The sequence below is a fragment of the Siniperca chuatsi genome, linkage group LG1 (assembly GCF_020085105.1).
Source record: "Siniperca chuatsi isolate FFG_IHB_CAS linkage group LG1, ASM2008510v1, whole genome shotgun sequence".
Lineage (NCBI taxonomy): Eukaryota > Metazoa > Chordata > Actinopteri > Centrarchiformes > Sinipercidae > Siniperca > Siniperca chuatsi.
The window spans coordinates 30,961,187-30,981,246 of record NC_058042.1 but is presented as its reverse complement, the minus strand read 5'-3'; the positions used below and the strand labels follow the sequence as shown (position 1 = coordinate 30,981,246).

General features: G+C 40.3%; 2 protein-coding genes across 2 annotated transcripts; both read left to right on the top strand.

Annotated features, from left to right (window-relative positions):
* Positions 1 to 95: 95 nt before the first annotated feature.
* Positions 96 to 8,846, top strand: LOC122880054 (adhesion G-protein coupled receptor G5-like). The gene is made up of 14 exons (XM_044204787.1): positions 96 to 114; positions 777 to 850; positions 1,744 to 1,959; positions 2,145 to 2,313; positions 4,015 to 4,174; positions 4,359 to 4,481; positions 4,663 to 4,785; positions 5,360 to 5,399; positions 5,904 to 6,010; positions 6,198 to 6,313; positions 6,827 to 7,095; positions 7,651 to 7,756; positions 8,028 to 8,353; positions 8,517 to 8,846. Exons 2-14 carry the CDS (start codon positions 799 to 801, stop codon positions 8,627 to 8,629), a joined length of 1,920 nt encoding a protein of 639 aa, XP_044060722.1. The 5' UTR covers positions 96 to 114; positions 777 to 798; the 3' UTR covers positions 8,630 to 8,846.
* A 427-nt stretch (positions 8,847 to 9,273) lies between these two features.
* On the top strand, positions 9,274 to 17,132 carry LOC122869004 (adhesion G-protein coupled receptor G1-like). Its single transcript, XM_044181565.1, has 12 exons — positions 9,274 to 9,479; positions 11,063 to 11,132; positions 11,611 to 11,698; positions 11,935 to 12,063; positions 12,535 to 12,702; positions 12,790 to 12,844; positions 12,927 to 13,018; positions 13,428 to 13,546; positions 14,186 to 14,466; positions 15,879 to 15,981; positions 16,181 to 16,506; positions 16,596 to 17,132. The coding sequence occupies exons 1-12, from the start codon at positions 9,425 to 9,427 to the stop codon at positions 16,709 to 16,711; spliced, it is 1,602 nt and encodes a 533-aa protein (XP_044037500.1). The 5' UTR covers positions 9,274 to 9,424; the 3' UTR covers positions 16,712 to 17,132.
* Positions 17,133 to 20,060: the final 2,928 nt, after the last annotated feature.

Here is a 20,060-nt window from a genome sequence, read left to right as displayed (position 1 = left end):
AATACCTCCAGCAGATTAAATACAAGCACTGTTGTATTTTACTTCAAGCTCCCAATCATGAGATAACTCAACCAGCACAGCTCACTAGTCTGGTTCATCCTGTTCACTTCAGAGGTAAGAAAACTATTCTATGTCCAGTGAGTATTAATGTAAGTACTGGGGTGTACTTTGGATATTACTATGATCGTGTTGTGGAATTACTTGTCAAAGTCTAAAGATGACATACAGTCATTTTTTAGGAATTTCATCTAACCAGAAAAGTTGGACGTTTTAATTCGTTTTATAGATATAGATTTGAAAGAAATCTTGGTGATGGACTTCAAAGTTCCCTTTAGGGGCAGCTGTGTGAAAAATGTTCCTCAATTTGGCCAATGGTCTGATTTTTACATTTGAGTTTTGAATGTTTTTTGAGTTTTGAATTTGAGATTGTTTCTGTAGTGTTACCATTAGGTGACTTATCACTAGAAACTGAGTTAAAATCTTTTCTATTTTTTCAGCAGACGAGACAAGAAAATCAAGTGCAGTTCTTTGATAAAGGGGTGACCTGATCGTGACCTGGAAACTAGAGAGTACATTAATATTAATGAGTATTTGATTTCCTATTACTTACAAAACACTTGATCAATAAGCATTTGATTGTTATTATTGTCCTTAGTTTTTTTTTTGTCTGACTTTACAAAGGTATTTTCTTTTGGATGTAAATTGACAGCTGAGATACACTGAATATGTCTGCACTACAATGTAGCTTCATTTCTTCTTTTTATTTATTCCATCAGTCGCGTATTCAGAGGAAGTACAATGGTTCCCTTACTGCTGTTACTGCTGCTGCCCAAATTGCTGGCTGACCAAGGTACAAATGTCGCTTTTATTCGTTTAGGTTTTGTCCACCATAGAAAGAAAATTTATGTATTTATTTCTAGCCATTTTTGCTATTTATTTTTACTTCTTACAAACTTAGGAACAGTGCACCTGAAAATGAAATTCTAACTATTATCTCACCAGGCAAAACAGCAGTAAAATAGCACACAGTGGGTTATCCATCAGAACACAACAGAACTGACTGAGAGCTAGTTCTGTGCGGTCAAAAAGGCAAAAAATAAGCTAGTAACTGTCCTTCATAATCCAGGAACAGATAATTGAAAGCCAAATGGTTGTATTTACAGTAGGGATCTGAAAATCCAAGGCTTAGATTTCCATTACAGTCACCCTACAGTGACTGAAGTCTTGTGCTTCATAAACTCCTCTGAAGGAAGCTGCTGAGACAGCAGTTAAACGCACACATTCAGTCACTTATAAAATCAGAAAGAACAAACATTTACTTAGAATAGATTTTTTTAGCGAGTACATTAGAAAACCAAGCAGCTGAGCTTCTTGTGCTCCAAAGTATGTCAGTTTGATCTTTATGCTGACATAAACAAGCTTAGATAGGATTTAGAGGGTATGTAACCTTCGTAATGACAACCATTTAGGAGAGTAGGAAAGTATCACATTCTGAATGTAAGACTGCAATAATGAATAGTGAATATAGTGAATAATGAGAAAAAGTACTAAGTATTATTTAAACAGTCTGATAAGCCAAAAGTTAGTAAGTGCTCTCTTGAAGAATTGTTTTACTTTTATTAAAGTTATTTATCTTGCTGTTGTTTGTACTCCATTCCATGTAATCATGGTTTTGAGATATGTAAGATATAGTGATTTGTATTTGTTTCTCCGTTCTTGCTCATCTCCTGTTTCTGTGTTCAGTTTGTCTCAACATTTCAAATGGTGACATCGATATTACCATGACGAATGCTACAATCATTGATGACCGATTTAGTAATGTGAAATGTGTGGTGGATGGATCTCCCTGCTTCTTTCAATGCACGTTCAGCAACACGACGTGGTTCAGTGGATCATCTGTTTGCTTGGAGGCTAATGTGACAAGAGGTTCCGTCAAGGATGTGTACCGCATAGAACAATGTAAGTACACTGTCTCTCAAGTAGACTGCTGACTCTCTATATGAAGGTCTCTAAAACCGGGCAGTACAGTCTCCAGAGTGAAGCACACATTATTTCTTATGGGGTCAGAGAGATCAGAGGTGCTGTCTCCAAAAACACAGCGATTACATCTGCATCTTAAGTCTGATTCCTCTCTCACTTCTCAGATACAACTTGCACTTTACACAGATGCAAAAGCACACACATCTTGCCGCTGATTAAAGCGCTGGATAGTAAAAGCTCTGACCAGAAGGGAATGATGAAACTCTTCTACATAAGGGATTCATGTGCACAGCTCTTCAGTAGCAACCATGAAGTCAAGACATCCTTTATAAAGTAAGTGTCAGACTTGCAGCAGGTGCTCCTGTGTCTGCTGCTCTGTAGACAGATGTTTTCTTTAATTGTCATAGTTTGAGGTTTTGGCCTGTTTCCTGTTTTATTTTGTAGTGAAAGCGACATGGCTCTAGGGCTGGCAATGTCAGGCCTGTCGGTCGGTCAACCACTTTGGTCCAGACTGAAATATCTCAACAACTAGTGGTCCCGCACAGAGAAGCCTGAGTGAAAAGAGAGTACTTGGGGGGGGCACAGCTGTGCTTGTGGAACACAGACAGAGGCATCTTCCTCGCATCTTAGCTCCTCCCCGCGTGCATGCCAGAGAGAGATGCAAGCAAGAGACGCGAGGAAGGAGAAAATTTGTTCACCAATCCAGCGTCATTTTGAGGAGACAGCAATTACTCATGATGCACAGCATCTTGTCATAAGTGTAGACAAAAGTAACAGTTTAAAAGATAAACACCTGGCGTCTGATGACTGTTGCTCCAATACTGATTATATATGTACATATATATATATATATATATATATATATATATATATATATATATATATATATATATATATATATATTTAGAGGTGTCAGGGTGTCACAGAATGCAACTGATAGAAAGAACACATAGAAAATTTAAATATGTTTATTATTGCAAGAACAGAACGGATGTCAGGGAGCAATAAAAATAGCCACAGATGTTCATGCTAAAATCTATAGCCTAATTCATTTGTGAAAGACCACAAGTACAGTGAGTCTGATGTCCTCTTCAGCCTCACAATGATGTTATAGGAATAATACCTGCGACTGTATAGCTGTATATTTTGGAACAGAAAATAAGAAGAGAGGAAAATAAGGAAATCCTTTTGGCTTATGAAGAAAAAAAATTATCAAAGTTACAAGAGTGTTTTCATGATTCATTCATGATTCAGATTCTTGATTCTTTTTAGAGTGAATATTATAAAGAGTTCGGTCTAGACCTGCTCTATAGGAAAAGCGCAATGAGAAAACTTCTGTTATGAATTGGCGCTATATAAATAAAATTTAATTGAATTGAAATTGAATTGATTCTACACACGTAATATTTTTTTTATTTTTGTACACATGAATAACTAGAGCCGCTATCGGTGCTGTCATTTCTATTTCCACAGGTAATTTGCCCAATATACAGTATAACAATTATGCAGTATTATTAATATTACAGTAATGCTGTAATGCAGTAATGCACAACAGCCCGGCTGCTTCTTTTACTGTCCCATCAGATCAGCTGACCAATCAATAAACAGATTCTGATCATAGGATTGGTATGATCTGGTAAAAAAAAACAAAAAAAAACTCTGCATCCTCCTGGCTCTAAGCTCTTCTGAGCGCCTACTCTCTTCTCTCGCCTCGTCTCATCCGAGATGCATTTAAGGGATTGGAACATCCTCGATGATGGCAGGCCGTGATCAATTTCCAGGTCAGAGACTGGAGGAAAGAGGAGCAAGGAAGGGAGGAAGAAGCACAACTAGCTAAATGGAAAGCATCCACTGTAACAGTCACAGACATAAAGAGAGAATGGTTTGACATGAAGTCAGAAGCGACCTGCATAAAAACCCTCAGGCAGCTGTCAGAGTGAGAAAAATATGCCTATATATAACTTAAATACATTTTGTTGTGTCTATTTATTTATTTAATCTCCAAATGTATTAATTCCCATTGTCTGTCTGCAGTGTGGAAAGAAAGATAATCCGTAACACCATGGGAACATCCCAGCTCATGGCTGGAGGCTCCATAAACTACAGCCTCAAGGTCTTGTCTCTGAATGTGGTCAACGTCAGCGAGGCTAACCTGACAGGAACCGACTCCAGGATCCAGATAGAAGCTCCACAGGTACTCAAGCTTGGGATGAAGGTGCCGCTGATGAATTTAGAAGGAACAGTGATGATTAAGATAACATTGATGGTGAACATGTTAATGTATTTGTTGAGTTGTTAGGCTGAAATGACTTTAGGCACACAATCAATTTTGTGCAAACTGCCCAAGCTTGACTTTATCTTCTTACATCCACTGTTAGCTGCTGCCTCAGAACAAGACATTTGTCCCTGACACTTGGCTGCCGGCGTATGCCCTGCGCACCATCCCAAAGGAGAAGAGGATTATTGGTTTGGTCAGCTACATGGGGCACAGCCAGTTCCAAGTACATCCTTTATCTTATTTATTCAATACACAGTCCTAACACTGTTATGTTCCAATCTGTAATTTACATTTCTAATTTAGTTATGGTCATGAATGTTTGCAGATTCTTTGGTCACATATATGTACACTATATATGCTCTGTGTTTCCTTTCATGACTGTACTGAAACTGTGTCCTCATCAGTTTGAACAGGAAGCTATCTCATCAATGGTTATCAGGATAGAGCTACTGGGGGAACAACCCCTTCGCGATCTGAAAACATCAATCAAGATGATTTTCAGAACTCATACACACATAAATATGGATGTAAGTCTGTTTGTGCATGCATGCTTTAACGTTTTCAACATCAATCAACCATGGGTCTAAGGATTTAGAGTGCTGTACACTGTACAAATTGTACAAATTTAAATTAGGAAAATGTGGGGCTTTATAAATAAGACTGACTTGATTTGACTCTGTTTTGATGATGGCGTATGGCACATCGCAGGCATTGCTAAAGTGGCATTCGTAAAATTTGGACATTGATTTCATGCTCGTTCCTTTTGTATTTTAGTAAGTTGGTTTAAATTGCTCCTCAGTGGGAAGAACTGTGGCAATTTCTGCCCTGCAGCCAAGCAAATGCCCAGAATCAGAATGTGTCAACCAAATTTAAAGTGCCATATATTCATTTTGTACAGTACTCCTTAATGAGGATATATTGTCCTTTTTGGGGGGCATAATCACTCTGAACTGTTCTAATTCATCACAAAATTGTCAGAACATCACAGTATTGTGCCACTGGGGTTTTGTTAAACCTTCATCTATTGGGTAAGCTTCTTTGACTGAGCAGCATGTATCACTGTTAGCTTCAATGTAGCTCAACATTTTTGTATTTTTACAGAATGACTCATGGTTCCAGTGTCACTACCTTGATGAACATGGTAGGTGTATATCAGTTTTTGCTTACAGCTGGATAAACAGCAAAACACTGGGATTGTATTCTAGTTGCTATTTATTAACTCACTGACAAATTGGAGAGAAAGTTCATCAGATAAACATACCAATGCTGAGACCAAACCTATGCCCTTGGTCAGCCATAAATTATCTATATTAACCTATATTTATTTTACAGCCAAAGGGCTTCCTAACTAGATGTGGTTTGGTGCATGTGTGCGTATAACAACAGTTTAGGGCATCACAGATCATAGGTGTATCCTCTGTATGTGAAATAACATACAGTATGTCACTTATATATTTGCACAAGAGAACATGTTAATTTGCATGCAATGACAAAAAAGTGACACAAGGTGGCATTAGATGTGAAAGAATAGCATTTTCTGCCCATCTACATTGTGTAATATTTTACATACCTTTTAAGTTGATCTTGCTATTTAGACGAAACCTGATTAAGTTAACTAAGTTAACTATAATGTTCACATTCACAGATTGGCTCTGGAAAACAGATGGATGTGAGACTTACAACAGAACCCATGATAACCAAATCAACGTTACTTGCAACTGTAACCATGCAACACCCTTTGCTGTCCTACTGGTAAGGATGTTGTTGTTCCCGATGATATATTAACCAGTTAGTCTTAGCCTTTACTCATTTAGCACCTTTCATACAGAAAATAAAAAATACAACAGATGATAGTCATCTTTGATCATCTGTATTCAGTACTGGTATTAACCAGATGTTGGTAAAAGTTAATTACCACTATTCCTTATCTTTTCTGCAGATGAGAAAACCAATTTCAGAAGTCCACTGGAAAATACTGTCATACATCAGTTACATAGGCTGCGGCCTGTCTGCCTTCTTCACTGCTTTGTCCCTTGTGATATATGTCTTCAGTCGGTAGGTATACATGTATTCTATGCAGCTAGCTCTCGGACAGCTTTATCCTACCAGCTGGTGTCCAAGAAATATCCAAGAAATTGCACTGACATCAAACTCAATCAAACAATCATACTGGGCTACTACTGCTGGAAAATCTGTTGTCTATACATACAGAGGCAGAGACACGAGGTAATATAAAAAGGACATATATTCTGTATGTGTGGCCCTGAAAAAGTATTTTCTCAATTAGCTTCTTACTATGAGTGATGGGACAGTTTTGCTTATTTCACATAAGGGATTTCTGTATTCCTTTTTTCCCTCTGTGCTCTTTTAGAAGATAATAGAAGAGACAAATAAGCCAAAATCGAATAAAACACATTTAATGAGGATTCAGCTTTCTTTGTATTTGGTGTTTTTTTTTTTTATTTCATAATGCTGAAGTTACACATTAAGAAATGCCACAACCAGTGTGTCAGCCTGTGTACTTGTCATATGTCCGTGTGCGCTGATATCCTCCTTTCTCTTCCTCAGAAACCACAAAATGGATTATTCCATCTCTATCCATGTATCTCTGAGCGGGGCCTTGTTTCTGCTCAATACAACCTTCCTGCTGACCGAGTGGGGGGCCACGGTGAAGCCAGACTGGGTGTGTGTTTTTGTCGCAGCTCTCATGCATTACTCCTTGCTCTGCTGTTTTACCTGGATGGCCATAGAGGGACTTCACCTCTATCTGATATTGATAAAGGTGTTTAACACCTACTACAAACACTACCTGGTCAAACTGTCGCTTGCTGGATGGGGTGAGTGCTGCAAGAGCACCTACTGTATTTACTACATGCTGATGTGATGTATTACTGTGTGAAGACTAACATGATGACACCAGTTAACTGGAACAGGAAGCCATAGGAACATGCTTATTCATTTCAGAAAGACTAATGAAGGAAGCTTTTTATGAGGAAACCCCCTGAGTCTCTGTTTCACAGAAACCTACTAAACCAGAGGCCAGCTACGCAATGACTGGCATGACTGTATTGTATGTGGATAGTATGGGTATCTTTTCTTCATATATGATTGTTGAACATTGGTGCAGTGTAATAAACGAAACTCTTTGCTTCTGGTGATTGAAACCTGATATTTCAAAATAATGTTTTCTGCTATTAAAACTCTACTGTAGCATCACTAGAAATATCTTGATGTGATGCCATATTGTGTATGCTTGATATATGAAAAGTCCATCAGGAGCAGGTTGTTTCTTTAATAACATCTTCCACCTGAACCCATTAATTAACATGATGTTAAACTCTGTCTGTGTGTGTGTGTGTGTGTGTGTGTGTGTGTACACGTGTGATTCTCAGGGATACCTGGTGTAATCGTAGCAGTCTCTTTGGGAGTGAAGGACTTCAAACAGTTTTACGGAGTTACACAAATGACCATGGCCAATACTAACCAAACTAACAACATGTAAGTAAAGCCCAACAACTTTTGGCAAGACAACAGAAATAATCCATTTTAGTAATACACAATGTAAATACACTGAATGGCTACTGCTGACAAAATGACTAAAGAGGGTTTGATTTAATAAATATCTTAAGGACTGTAACTTTTAACTGTTTAACTGTTTAACTATACAATGTACTGTATGTACTCTTCACACCCGGAGATTATATATCTTCTCTGCTATGTTGTGAAACTATATTCTGACAGTCCTTTGGGTGTCCTGCCTGTCCCACAGCTGCTGGATCACAGATGACTCCTTTTTCTACTCCTTGAACCTTGTGTATTTCACACTTATATTCATCTTCAACTCTGGCATATTGATGGCAGTGGCCTCTAGCATCTGTAAGATGAAACAAGTGTTCAGGAACTCAAAGCCTGGAGCAGAGGCTCAGGGAAAGACTTGGAGAGACCCAGAGAGGTTCGGTGATTCCTGCAGGAGTGGCCTCACTGTGTTAGGTATTACCTGCCTGATGGGAACCACCTGGGGCCTGGCCTTCCTGGGCTCAGGATATGTCAACTACCCCATCCTCTACCTTTTCTGCATCCTCAACTCCACACAAGGTCTGCTGTCAGTTCACGCTACAGTTGTGTTTGTCTCTGTTAAAAGGTTTTTAACCTGTCAACATGAACAGGCGTGTCTTTATCAAATGGGTCTGTTCAGGTTCTCTTTTACCAGCTTGGAACTCCACACATGGTTTTATAATTTATGTGTCTCTTTGTCAAGGTTTCTTTGTCTTCCTGTGGATCTGTCTGTCAGCCAAGAAGCAGAGGAAGAAAGATCTGGAGGACAGAACGACCTCAACTCCTGTGAAGACGTCAGGAATCAAATCTGATTAGACCCCCTTTCCTGCCATTAGTCCAGATTATAAAGCCCAGATGTAATCATTGATAGCATAACTGCGCTAGCAATCCCCCTTCATATAACCATAGAACAGTAACTCCCACATGTAATCCTCCCAACATGTTAGGTTGGACATTAAAGTAAAGCTGTTTCTTTCACTAACCTACTGTGGAATACTGTGCGTGTGTTTTTGAATAAAGTCTTAATATATAAGTATGGAACAATGGTCATGTGTTGCTATTTGCAAATGGTTTACTATATACCAATCCTTGCAAGCATAGCTTTAAGTTATTCAGATGATTCATTAATGAATTTACAAATAATCCAAGGGTGAATTACATTTTCATTTCCCTAGATGCCAGTATATTGTGCATGTCTGTTTCACTTCCAGTTGTGTCAGTTGACTTGTTGACTACCCATTTTTCTTGCATCTATTGGAAAAAGGTGACATTTGGAAACTTCCTCTTTTCGCAAGGCTCTTTGGTCTAATGTTGGAGATTTTGCAGTAAATTATTCTGTTTTGGTTTTTTTTCTATGAACAACCAGAGTCACATTGTAAGTGGTGGAGATTTATATATAAATCCACAATATGGCATTTTACTCTCATGACCTGAGAACTGGACCACTGCAACAGCCTTTAATCACTTCCTGACCACATGAGCACCACCACAAGCATGTAAGACACGTAGATGTGAAACTGCCTGCTTACCTCGTCAAGCAAATGTCAAACAAGCAGAACAGGGCTGTGGGCGGAAATGTAACATCTTCTGTTGGAAGAACAGCGAGACACGATGTGCATTACTCTTTCTCTCATCACACTCATCTGGTTTTCTAAGACCCAGCCTGGTGAGTTGTTCACATGTGTTTTTTGTGTGTTTATGGTTGTGTGCTTATGAGGTGAATACCATTTTAATTGTTAATATATCAACTTTGTGGATCATCACACTGAGAGAAAAGTAAAGTCACTCATTGTCCTTAGCTACCTGACGTTGGGGACTCTTACTCTTTCACTACTACTTTAATAGATTATAAAATAAGAATAAACAGTGATATGAGTTTCTGTTTTAGTACTGTTGGACCTTTTTATCATACCTTAAAGGACGTGATTTTAGTGTTTCTCTTGGGAATTTTAGCTCCAAAAGAATTTTTTTCTCATGTGGTATTCCATAGGGGTCGATTTTAGGCACATTATTATTTCAGTTGTACTCTAATATTAATAACTGGATGTCTAGTAATTGTTAACAGTTAAACAATGACAAGGTGGAAATCGTGGTTATCGGGGGCAAAGGCTATCAGACAGGAAATCTGAAAAAGTGTCATGCAGGTCAGAAACCCTGACGTCATCCTTAACGCTGACCGCACTTTCCATAGCCACATCAGCAGCATAGTTAAACAGGATTTTATCATTTAAGAAATATTGCAAAGTTAAGGGGCTTTTTATCCCAGGAGGACGCTGAAAAAAATTGTTCATGCTTTTATTTCCACTCGATTGGACTACTGTAACGCTCTGCTCACAGGGATTTCTAAAAAAACATCTTGTTGGAGTGCAGCTACTCCAGAATGCATCTGCCGGAGTTTTAACTAGAACAAGGAGATATGACCATATAGCGCCTGTACTAAGGTTGTTACACTGGCTCCCAGTACATTTTAGAATTTATTTTAAATTTTGAATACTCGTTTTTAAAAAGGCCCTACATGGTTGGGCACCTGGATATCGCTGCGTCATGCTTGTGAGCTATGAACCAGCTAGACCGCTCAGGTCATCTGGAACAGGCCGTCAGGTTATTCCCCGGGTCTCCACCAAAACTGCCTTTAGCTTTTATGCTCCAAGCCGCTGGACTCCCTACCAAACCATGTCAGGTGTTCTCCAACACTAACCGCTTTCAAAACCAAACTCAAAACATTGCTTTTTAGCTGCGCTTTTCAGTAGTCTGGTTTGCTGGTTTATTTTATTTTTATTGGTCGACTGTTGGCCTTAATTATTTGATTTAGGTGTTTTTATTCTTAATATTTAATGGTTTTAATTAATTATTTTATTTACATTTTTTTATTATTTCTTTAACTTTTAACTTTCACATGTATTATTATTCATATGTCTATTTTAACTGTTCTTACTTATGTCAAATGTTTTATCTTTACAATATTTTGTGCCTGCAACTTCGGGTGTCGCTCACGCTCTGTGCAGCACGTTGTGCTTTCACCTGAAATGAAATGTACCATAATAATAATGCTTTGCTTGCTTGCTTACCCAGCCAGTTGTGCCAACAGTTTCCCAGAGTAAGTGGTGATAAAACAGAAAGTCTTGCCTGTCATGTTTCTCTGGAGTGAGATTTGTCACTTTTAAGTTTGATCTTTTTCAACTGTCTGTCTTGTATCTTGTGTGTTTTTCCATTTATTGTACTATCTTTGACACTTTCACTTCCCATCAGTCACTCTGACGTCAGTCGCCTGTGAAAATGTCCTCCACACGTGTCAACAAGGTGTTATCCCCTGGACCAGGTAACTCATACAGTGGATACTAAGCTGATGCTGTAGATCTTTGACATGATAGTGAGACCCTGAAACAAAATAGGCACATAAACAATGACTGAGCAAACCAATCATTATAACTTACCACATTGTTGTTGGAGGAAATTTTCTCAACTCGAGGTTCTCAGCCTTTCAGGAACTAAAAGCACATGACTGTGCTTTTCTCTGTTTATACACAGTTTTTTGAAATGGCTTCACCTGCCAAAGGGGTGTACAACTTCCCCAACCCATAAATGACTATGTACAATAATCATTAAAACAATGTCAAAGGTTTTCACTCAGCAGTGCTATTGCGTGTAACCTAAAGACAACTTAGTTGTGTTGTTTGTTCACCTAAAATCAATACTTATTAAAGTGGTTATAATAGTATAATAGTGTAGTTGTAATGTGGTATAACTCCATGTTTGGTTTGCTGAAATGCTGAAATATGTGAAATATGTGTTGGTAGGTGTTATGAGGAAAACATAGCAACCTGTAGACAAGGACGCATTTTGCGACAAAACTTCATTCGTCTGATGGTGAACTCGTCTCAAGAGGTGAGGCCATATTTTAGGTAACTGGCTCCCAGCTCTTGTCTTACTAACAAATGAGCAAAACAGGAGAAAAAAGTGTATATTATATACTACTATGTTATACTATAAATTATTTTATAAATTTTATAAAAAATGTATAAATTGTTATTTATCGTATTTAGTAAATATTTTCCTTGGTGTATGGTCTAACTCAAGTAAATCTTTTTTTGCATGTTCTTGTGTGTACTTGTGGTTTTTAGGCTGAAGTGAGTCCCACTATTCAACACAGGGTTCACATCCCATCCTCAGCTCTCCAAAGAAGTGGAGGAGCTGAGTCTGTGGATGAGGTACTTCTGGTGGCCACTGTGATCGACAGCACTTTCTTCAAGGTCAGTAGCTCTAAAAGGTAAAACATTTGCGACCTCTTAGGCGAGACTAGTTAATCCCTCCTTGATTACCCTTGTTAATTCAACACTAATCACAACGGACATGTAGATAAAGACAAGTCGGTGAATTAAGGACGGTTTTTTTTAGCTCTGGGAAATCTGCAAAAGTGGCTGCAATTCAAGAGGATGGATAAGGGAGCTGACCTTAATATTTCTGAACATTGACACTGGCTTCTACTTTAAGTTAGCTCCCTCTGTATTATTATACATATATGCTGATTTGCATTGATTTCCATGAACTCTGAAGACTCAGATGTCTACGTCAGCCTTTGTGTATTATGAAAATCAAGGAAAGGTTGATAGTGCAGGTAATGTTGTTGCAATTCTTCTACACATTTTGGAAAGTGATTTACTTCTCATTAATCTCCCCCCAGCATTATGTGTCCCCTATGACACCTCTGTCTGTCATTGCAGCTGAGTCCTCCTCGGGTAAAAGGAAAGGGGAGAGCACTGATACCAGACCAGCCTACACACAGGCAAGGGATTGTTATGGATGGGCTTGTCCTGGCAGTGAGGGCAGGGAACCATGCTGTCACAAACCTTCCACAACCCATCATATTAACCTTCAAACGCAACAAACAGGTAAAACCATCTGTGCTAGCATTACACTTGGAAAATGTAACAATCTGCCTTCCTCTCATTTTGAAGACGCTTGTGAATATGTTTCAGGTGGAAAATGGGATGTGCGTGTTTTGGCAGGAGTCACAGCTGGACAATGGAACAGGTGGGCTACATATGCCAACCTACAGTATTTTTGTTCTTAAATAAAAAGATGAACTCAGATTTATCCATATGTGTGTTTTTAGGTTCTTGGAGCACAGATGGCTGTGATACCAGCGACAAAGGAAATGAATTCATTTGCAGCTGCAACCACCTGAGCTTTTTTGCTGTGCTTGTGGTAAGATGATAATGACTTTCAACCTGAAGCGTGTGCATGTGCTGCAGTAAGAGCTATAAGCAGTTTGGAGAGTCATGTCTTTTTTTTCTAGCCTTTCCAAAACCAAAAACACAAGAGCAAAAGTGTCAGGAATGGAATAAACAGTGTGTTTATGCGCTCTAATGTAAATGTAAAAGCTCTTTTGCGATATTTCGACCTTTTTTTTGGCATTTCCACTCCAGTTGTTTTATGAGCAGATTGAAAATGTGCATAAAAACAGGTAGATGGAAACACACCTAGAGACACAGAGCAGAGCTGTACTTAAGACAAATCTAAGAGTCTGAGTATTGAAGAGGCTTCCAGCAGACTTCTGAACTTAAAATACATTTTAAGAATTTTAAGCACTTTATTGTATGTTTTTCTGTTCCAGAACCCCGTATTGTCAGTGGATAAAAGTACTGCTGTGAACCTAAGCTATATCACCTACATTGGATCAGCTCTTTCCATCTTCTTCACCGTTATCAGCTTGATCATCTATATATCTCTACAGTGAGTTTCTTGTTCGACTTAACATCATTATTTCCACTAGTCTAGGATGAATTACATAAACACATCATAAAATATATGTGGAATGTTATGTTTAACAGAGATGACATCTTTAGTCTTTTTTGTCAAGGGACTGAAGCAATACGTGGATGTTGAACAGACGTATGTATTTTTTGTCATACTGATTTACTTTGACCCATTTAGACACCCCACAGTCACGTTGGTAAAAGGTTCTTCCATAAATGAACCATGTGAAACTGACTTAAAGCAAAAACCACAGCCACAGAGTGCTGACCGATTCTCATGATTACAAGTCAAACTCGTCTTTCTGTGCTGAAGTTACGGAGAGCTTTAGATTTAATCGTCAGATTCCGAGCAGCACTTTTGTCTCCTTGATGAGGCTGGACGACATGTGACACAGACTACTTTGTCTTGAGCATACCTCTACCTTTAAGCTCTAAGGATGCAGCCTCTCATTATCATATAGTAATACTGAATGCCTGAAAACTGTTTGACCCAGTCCACTGGGCTCACAGGACTGTGTTGAGGGGAAAATACCTGTAGAATTCAGGTCAAAAATGGCCAGATGCAGTGCCAAATAGGCAGTATAAAAATGATCATGATATACTGTTTGTCTTTCAGACGGCGGCGTCCAGAGAAGGCCATCGGTGTGCATATGCAGCTGACAGGGGCACTGCTCTGCCTCCACCTCAGCTTCCTGCTGTGCAGCTTCTGGGTGTGGCTGCTGGATGAGAATGCGGAGAGCCGGGTCTGCCAGGTTCTGGGTCTCTTTTTACACTGGTCCCTGCTGGCCAGCTTCAGCTGGGCTGCTCTGGAAGGATTCCACCTCTACCTTCTCCTTGTCAGAGTCTTCAACATCTACGTCAGGAGATACCTGCTCAAACTCAGCTTGGTGGGATGGGGTGAGTGGATTCTGGATGAGATGGTGTTTCTGTCAAATGTTAAAGGTGTATGAATTTGCTCTCTTCCAATATTCTGTTAATAAGTAAGGAAAATAGCCAAATCAAAATTCCCTGTGTAAACAGCTCAATGGAACTGGACTATTTACAATTATGATTCTTTTTTTTTTTTTTAAATGTGAGCACATTGGTGGCTAACAGCCCTGTAAATGCTTAAAATAAATAGTTTGATTGGTCCCATGTTCAGTAACATTTTTTTTCCCCATTTAGAGCTACTTCAACAAGTTACACGTCCCACTGGAGTTGTTTTTACTACTAGGTGTGCAGTAGTAGTTCTGGTATTTGTATCTCATGTTGTAGCATGCACACAAGGACAGGGGTATCATGATGAAGTCAGGAATACCAAATGGGGAAGCAGGCACCAGGGCCTTCGGGGCCTCAGACCCTGAAGGCATTCATTGTGTATCAGCTGGTTTATGGTCATTTTATTTGCTGCAAATTTGTTTGGGCACATGCACTAAGGACTTTAAACCTGCAATGGATCTTTTGGCCACTTGGGGGCAGCAGAAACAAGCTGCACTCCGTAGAGCTGAGAGGAACCATAGAGTTGGTGGTAATCCCTGTGGGCTCCTCATCACTATGACAACTTTCACACATAAGTAGTCATGTGATCCATTGTTAATATAAAACTACTGATAGTTAATGTGGCTTCTCCTACAGTGTGTTTAAAGGATAAGGCTGCCCATAGTCTGTATCTTGTTTCTTACGTTTATGTGTTGATATGTTTCTGATTGTCAACACATCCTCCAGAATCAACAATGCATTAGTCTGTCTCGCAGTACTTTCTGACTTCCCTACCCTGTGGCTCTCAGCCCCAAACCCATTGGTTCTTAATGAAGAAGTAAACAATTTTCTGAAACAGCTTGGTTTTCACCAAACATTACTAGGAAGAAGAAGTGTATTTGTTGAGCCACGGATTTGGTGCTTTAGTGAGTATTTACAGCAGCAGGCTGGTGTATGTGGGGTCGGCTCAAAGTAAACTACAGTGCCCATGCTCATGGTAATGAAGGATATGTTACCCAGTGCACCGGTGTGGCTCACTGATGTGTTTTTAAAGCGCTTTTGGACAACAGTGAGGCTCCATCGCACAAAGGAATAAACTTTGGTTACACAGTCAATAATTGTTGGGAGGATACATTCATTGTTGGTTTTGGTCTTAATGAGATTTATTGCCAATGTGAAAAATATAGAAGCTCTTCAGACGTAACCTTTAAACACATTTCCACAAAGAGAGAGTCGACAGGCGCCCACAGCTTATTTTTAAACAGCTGTGTAACCAAATACTGAAGCAGGCAGATTTAACTGTGGTCAGGGCTTGTTGAAGTAAATTCTGCATCTCTCTTGTCTTTATGCAGGTTTTCCGACACTGATTGTAATGGCTTGCGGGATTTCTGGTGTTTATGGCAAATACAGTCTGGAACTGAGGGACGACAACAACCACAATTCAACAGCGCAGATGTAAGAAACCGAGATCCGTTGTAATGATTTGAAATATTCAACCACACCAGAGGTTTGAATTCTTAGCAAATACACACTGTGATTCTAACTGCGCACTTATTCATTCACTGCCAACACGCAGGTTATTTGGAATTCAAAGTTAACTTGATCTAAATCAAATTTGACTTTGCTTTTTGCTTTGTTGTTGAATGACCTGCAGGTGCTGGATGAGCAGCGAGTTCCCACAGAGGCTTTTAGTCAGCTACATCACTACGCTGGCCTTCCCGTGCCTGGTGATACTGTGTAATTCCTGCATGCTGGGGCTGGTGGTGGTTAAGCTTCGGCAGCTAAGGGGAGGCAGAAGAGGCACTGAAAGCACCAGTGGCTGGAAGAAGATGAACAGAGAAAAAGCGACCAAGTTATGGAAGGACTGTGCCACAGTGCTGGGCCTCAGCTGTGTGCTGGGCTTACCTTGGGGGTTGGCGAGCACCACCTACATCTCCCTGCCTGGGATCTATGTATTCACTATACTAAACTCCCTGCAGGGTCAGTATGTGCACGATCTTCATATAAAGTTTGCACTGTGCTTTTATGATTTGCCGGACGAATTCACAGCCTTTCTTTTTTCTTCTCAGGTGTATTTATGTTCCTGTGGTCCGTGGCTTTGATCTGCAAGCCTCGATCTGACGATAACTCCTCAGTCAGAGACCCCTCCACTCAGAAAATGATGACTACCAGTTTCAATAAGTGATATTCACAGCTAAAACAAATGTATTATCCATTGCCTATATTAGGTGTTGTTGAGGTTTTTGCTTTCTTGTTAGTATTGTAAATGTTGCTTTGCACTTCAGGGCAACAGTTAAACCTGTTCTGCTTGCACTTTCACTAAAATCATCAGATTCAAGAGACACCCTAGAAACAAATGGACAAATGGATTTATTGGACCCAGAGGTGTTTACAGGCTTTGAAGCTTTATGAAATAAAACCACAGATATAAAAACACAAAACTATATTTCATAATAAAAATGTTAATAAGAACCTTCCAAAAAACAACATAAAAAACAAACTAAGATAAATTAAAGTTGCATGTCCTACTTACAGATTTCTGATTGTATTGTTGTATAAGTTAAAATGTTAAATGACGGAACATGTTTTAAAGAAATTTGAACTCATTCTTGTTTTCTGTTTTTAATGTACAATGATGGCTGGATGGCTTCACATCAACATGGGGAAAGTGATGTACTGCAGTAGTAAAAAGTAATGGAATATATCAAAGAAAAATAAAACAAAGAGTGGCTCAATAATCCAATTAATCAGAACCTGAACACCATGCATTGATTGATTGAAAGTCCGGGAAAACGAAGGGAAGGAAGTCTAAACTAATAAGTTCCATACAAATAATGGATAAATACTGAAAAAGTTAGCTAAAATTAATGGATAAATGGAAGAAATAGTTAAAAGTGATGGATAAAGGGTTGAAATAAGTTACATAAAAGTAATGAATAAAGGGTTTGAATAAGTTACATAAAAATAATGGATAAATACTGAAATAGTTAAAAGTGATGGATAAAAGAGTGACGTCTAGCTTCTGCCACTAGTAGTAAGCTTCAAATGCAAACTTGACCAAACCAACCAAAACACTGACATTCAATTGTATGAAAAAAATATTGCAACAATATCAGAATCAGAATCAGAATCAGAAATACTTTATTGATCCCCGTAGGGAAACTCTTTGTTCCAGTAGCTCGTCTTTACGTCAGTGCACACAGGAGAAAACGATATTATACACTATAAACAGGTCAGAAATAAATTAAGTAACATGTTGGTATAAGTATAAGATAAACTAAAAAGTGTCGAGTACCAAGTGGGTTTACTGGTAGATGGTGAAGTACAGTATAAATACAATGTCACTAATTATGTAATAAATAATAGTAAAAGCGGAGGTGCATGTACTGTCGAGAGTAATTGAGGTATATCCGTAACAGTAATAAGAAAAACTAACAAGGGAAAACTAATATTGCACTTGAGTAGTAAACAGAATATTGCACAATTATTATTAATTATGGCGGAGATGTAATGCTCAATGTCCAGTTTAGTGACCTAGGGTCAAACAGACTAATCCTTAGAGGGAGGAGTTAAAGAGTCTGATGGCCACAGGCAGGAATGACTTCCTGTGGCGCTCTGTGGTGCTCTTTGGTGGGATGAGTCTTCCGCTGAAGGTGCTCCTTTGTTTAGCCAGCACGTCATGGAGCGGGTGGGAGACACTGTCCAAGATGGCGTGTAGTTTGGCCAGCATCCTCCTCTCTGACACCACCGCCAGAGAGTCCAGCTCCACCCCACAATGTTACTGGCCTTACGGATCAGTTTGTTCAGTCTGTTTGCGTCCGCTACCTTTAACCTGCTGCCCCAGCATGCAACAGCATACAGGATAGCACTGGCCACCACAGACTCATAGAACATCTTCAGCATTGTCCGGCAGATGTTGAAGGACCTCAGCCTCCTCAGAAAATAGAGGCGGCTCTGGCCCTTCCTGTAAACAGCCTGAGTGTTCTTGGTCCAGTCCAGTTTATTATCCAAGTGTACTCCCAGGTACTTGTAGTCCTCCACAATGTCCACACTGACCCCTGGATGGAAACCGGGGTCACTGGTGCCTTGGCCCTCCGTAGATCCACAATCAGCTCCTTTGACTTTGTCGCATTGAGCTGCAGATGGTTCTGCTCGCACCATGAAACAAAGTTACCCACCACAGCCCTGTACTCCGTCTCATCACCACCGCTGATACATCCCACCACAGCAGAGTCATCAGAAAACTTCTGAAGGTGGCAGGACTCTGTGTGGTAGCTGAAGTCTGTGGTGTAGATGGTGAAGAGGAAGGAGAGAGGACAGTCCCTGAGGGGCCCCAGTGTTGCTGACCACGCTGTCTGACACACAGTGCTGCAGCCGCACATGCTGTGGTCTGCCAGTCAGGTAGTCCACAATCCAGGACACAAGGGGGCGTCCACCTGCATCGCTGCCAGCTTCTCTCCCAGCAGGGCAGGCCGGATGGTGTTAAAAGCACTGGAGAAGTCAAAAAACATGATCCTCACCGTGCTTGCCGGCCTGTCCAGGTGGGTGTGGATGCGGTTAAGCAGGTAGATGATGGCGTCCTCAACTCCCAGTCGGGGCTGGTAGGCGAACTGAAGGGGGTCCAGGAGGGGTCTGACGATGGGCCGCAGCTGTTCCAGCACTAGTCTCTCCAGGGTCTTCATTATGTGGGAGGTCAGTGCCACCGGTCTGTAGTCCTTGGAGCCACTGGGACGTGGCGTCTTCGGCACAGGAACGAGGCAAGATGTCTTCCACAGAATGGGGACCCTTTGAAGACTCAGGCTCAGGTTAAAGACGTGTTGAAGGACTCCACAAAGCTGGGGGGCACAGGCTTTTAGCACCCCGGGCTAACGCCATCGGGGCCTGCAGCCTTGTTCGAGTGGAGCCTCATCAGCTGTCCTCTCACCTGGTCAGCAGTCAGGCACACAGCAGAAGTTACAGGTGGGGAGGGGGAGTCGTCGGTCTGGAGAGGGCCGTTAGCCTGATGGGGAGGGGGAGCAGAGTACTCAGAGGAGATTGAGGGCCGACAGCAGCTGAGTTAGAGGGGGATGACCAGGAGCCGGTGTGTCGAATCTGTTAAAGAACAGATTCAGTTCGTTGGCCCTGTCCAAGCTGCCTTCAACTCCTCTGCTGCCAGTCGGTCTGAAATATCTACGTATATATACTGTAGTTAATAGTGTTAAATAACATCTAGTTCAAGATCAAATGAAATTAAGACATTTGGAACATGATGGGTGGTGGTGATGAGGGTATACCTGCGTATATCTGATAGGGCTGTGGGGACTTGACTTAAATGACAGGAAATCATTTCTGGAAAAAATGATTCAATCAGAGATCCTGAGAGGAGCAGAATTGTCACCTCCATCATTAAAACAGGGACTAAAGAACGGGTAATCCACAAACACTCCCACCTTCTGAGGCTGCGATTTCAGAGAGAGGAAGACATCAGGGTCAGTGAGAGTGACATACTCATTTCCATTCCCCAGTCCAGTAACCAGCCTCCGGGCTTGATTTGA

Coding starts and splice junctions, on each gene's coding strand:
- LOC122880054 (XM_044204787.1), top strand. CDS start 799: ATGGTTCCCTTACTGCTGTTACTGCTGCTGCCCAAATTGCTGGCTGAC. Junction 4,786..5,359: donor ATACACACATAAATATGGAT/GTAAGTCTGTTT, acceptor GTATTTTTACAG/AATGACTCATGGTTCCAGTG. Junction 6,011..6,197: donor CACCCTTTGCTGTCCTACTG/GTAAGGATGTTG, acceptor TCTTTTCTGCAG/ATGAGAAAACCAATTTCAGA.
- LOC122869004 (XM_044181565.1), top strand. CDS start 9,425: ATGTGCATTACTCTTTCTCTCATCACACTCATCTGGTTTTCTAAGACC. Junction 12,845..12,926: donor ACAGCTGGACAATGGAACAG/GTGGGCTACATA, acceptor GTGTGTTTTTAG/GTTCTTGGAGCACAGATGGC. Junction 13,547..14,185: donor ATCATCTATATATCTCTACA/GTGAGTTTCTTG, acceptor TTTGTCTTTCAG/ACGGCGGCGTCCAGAGAAGG.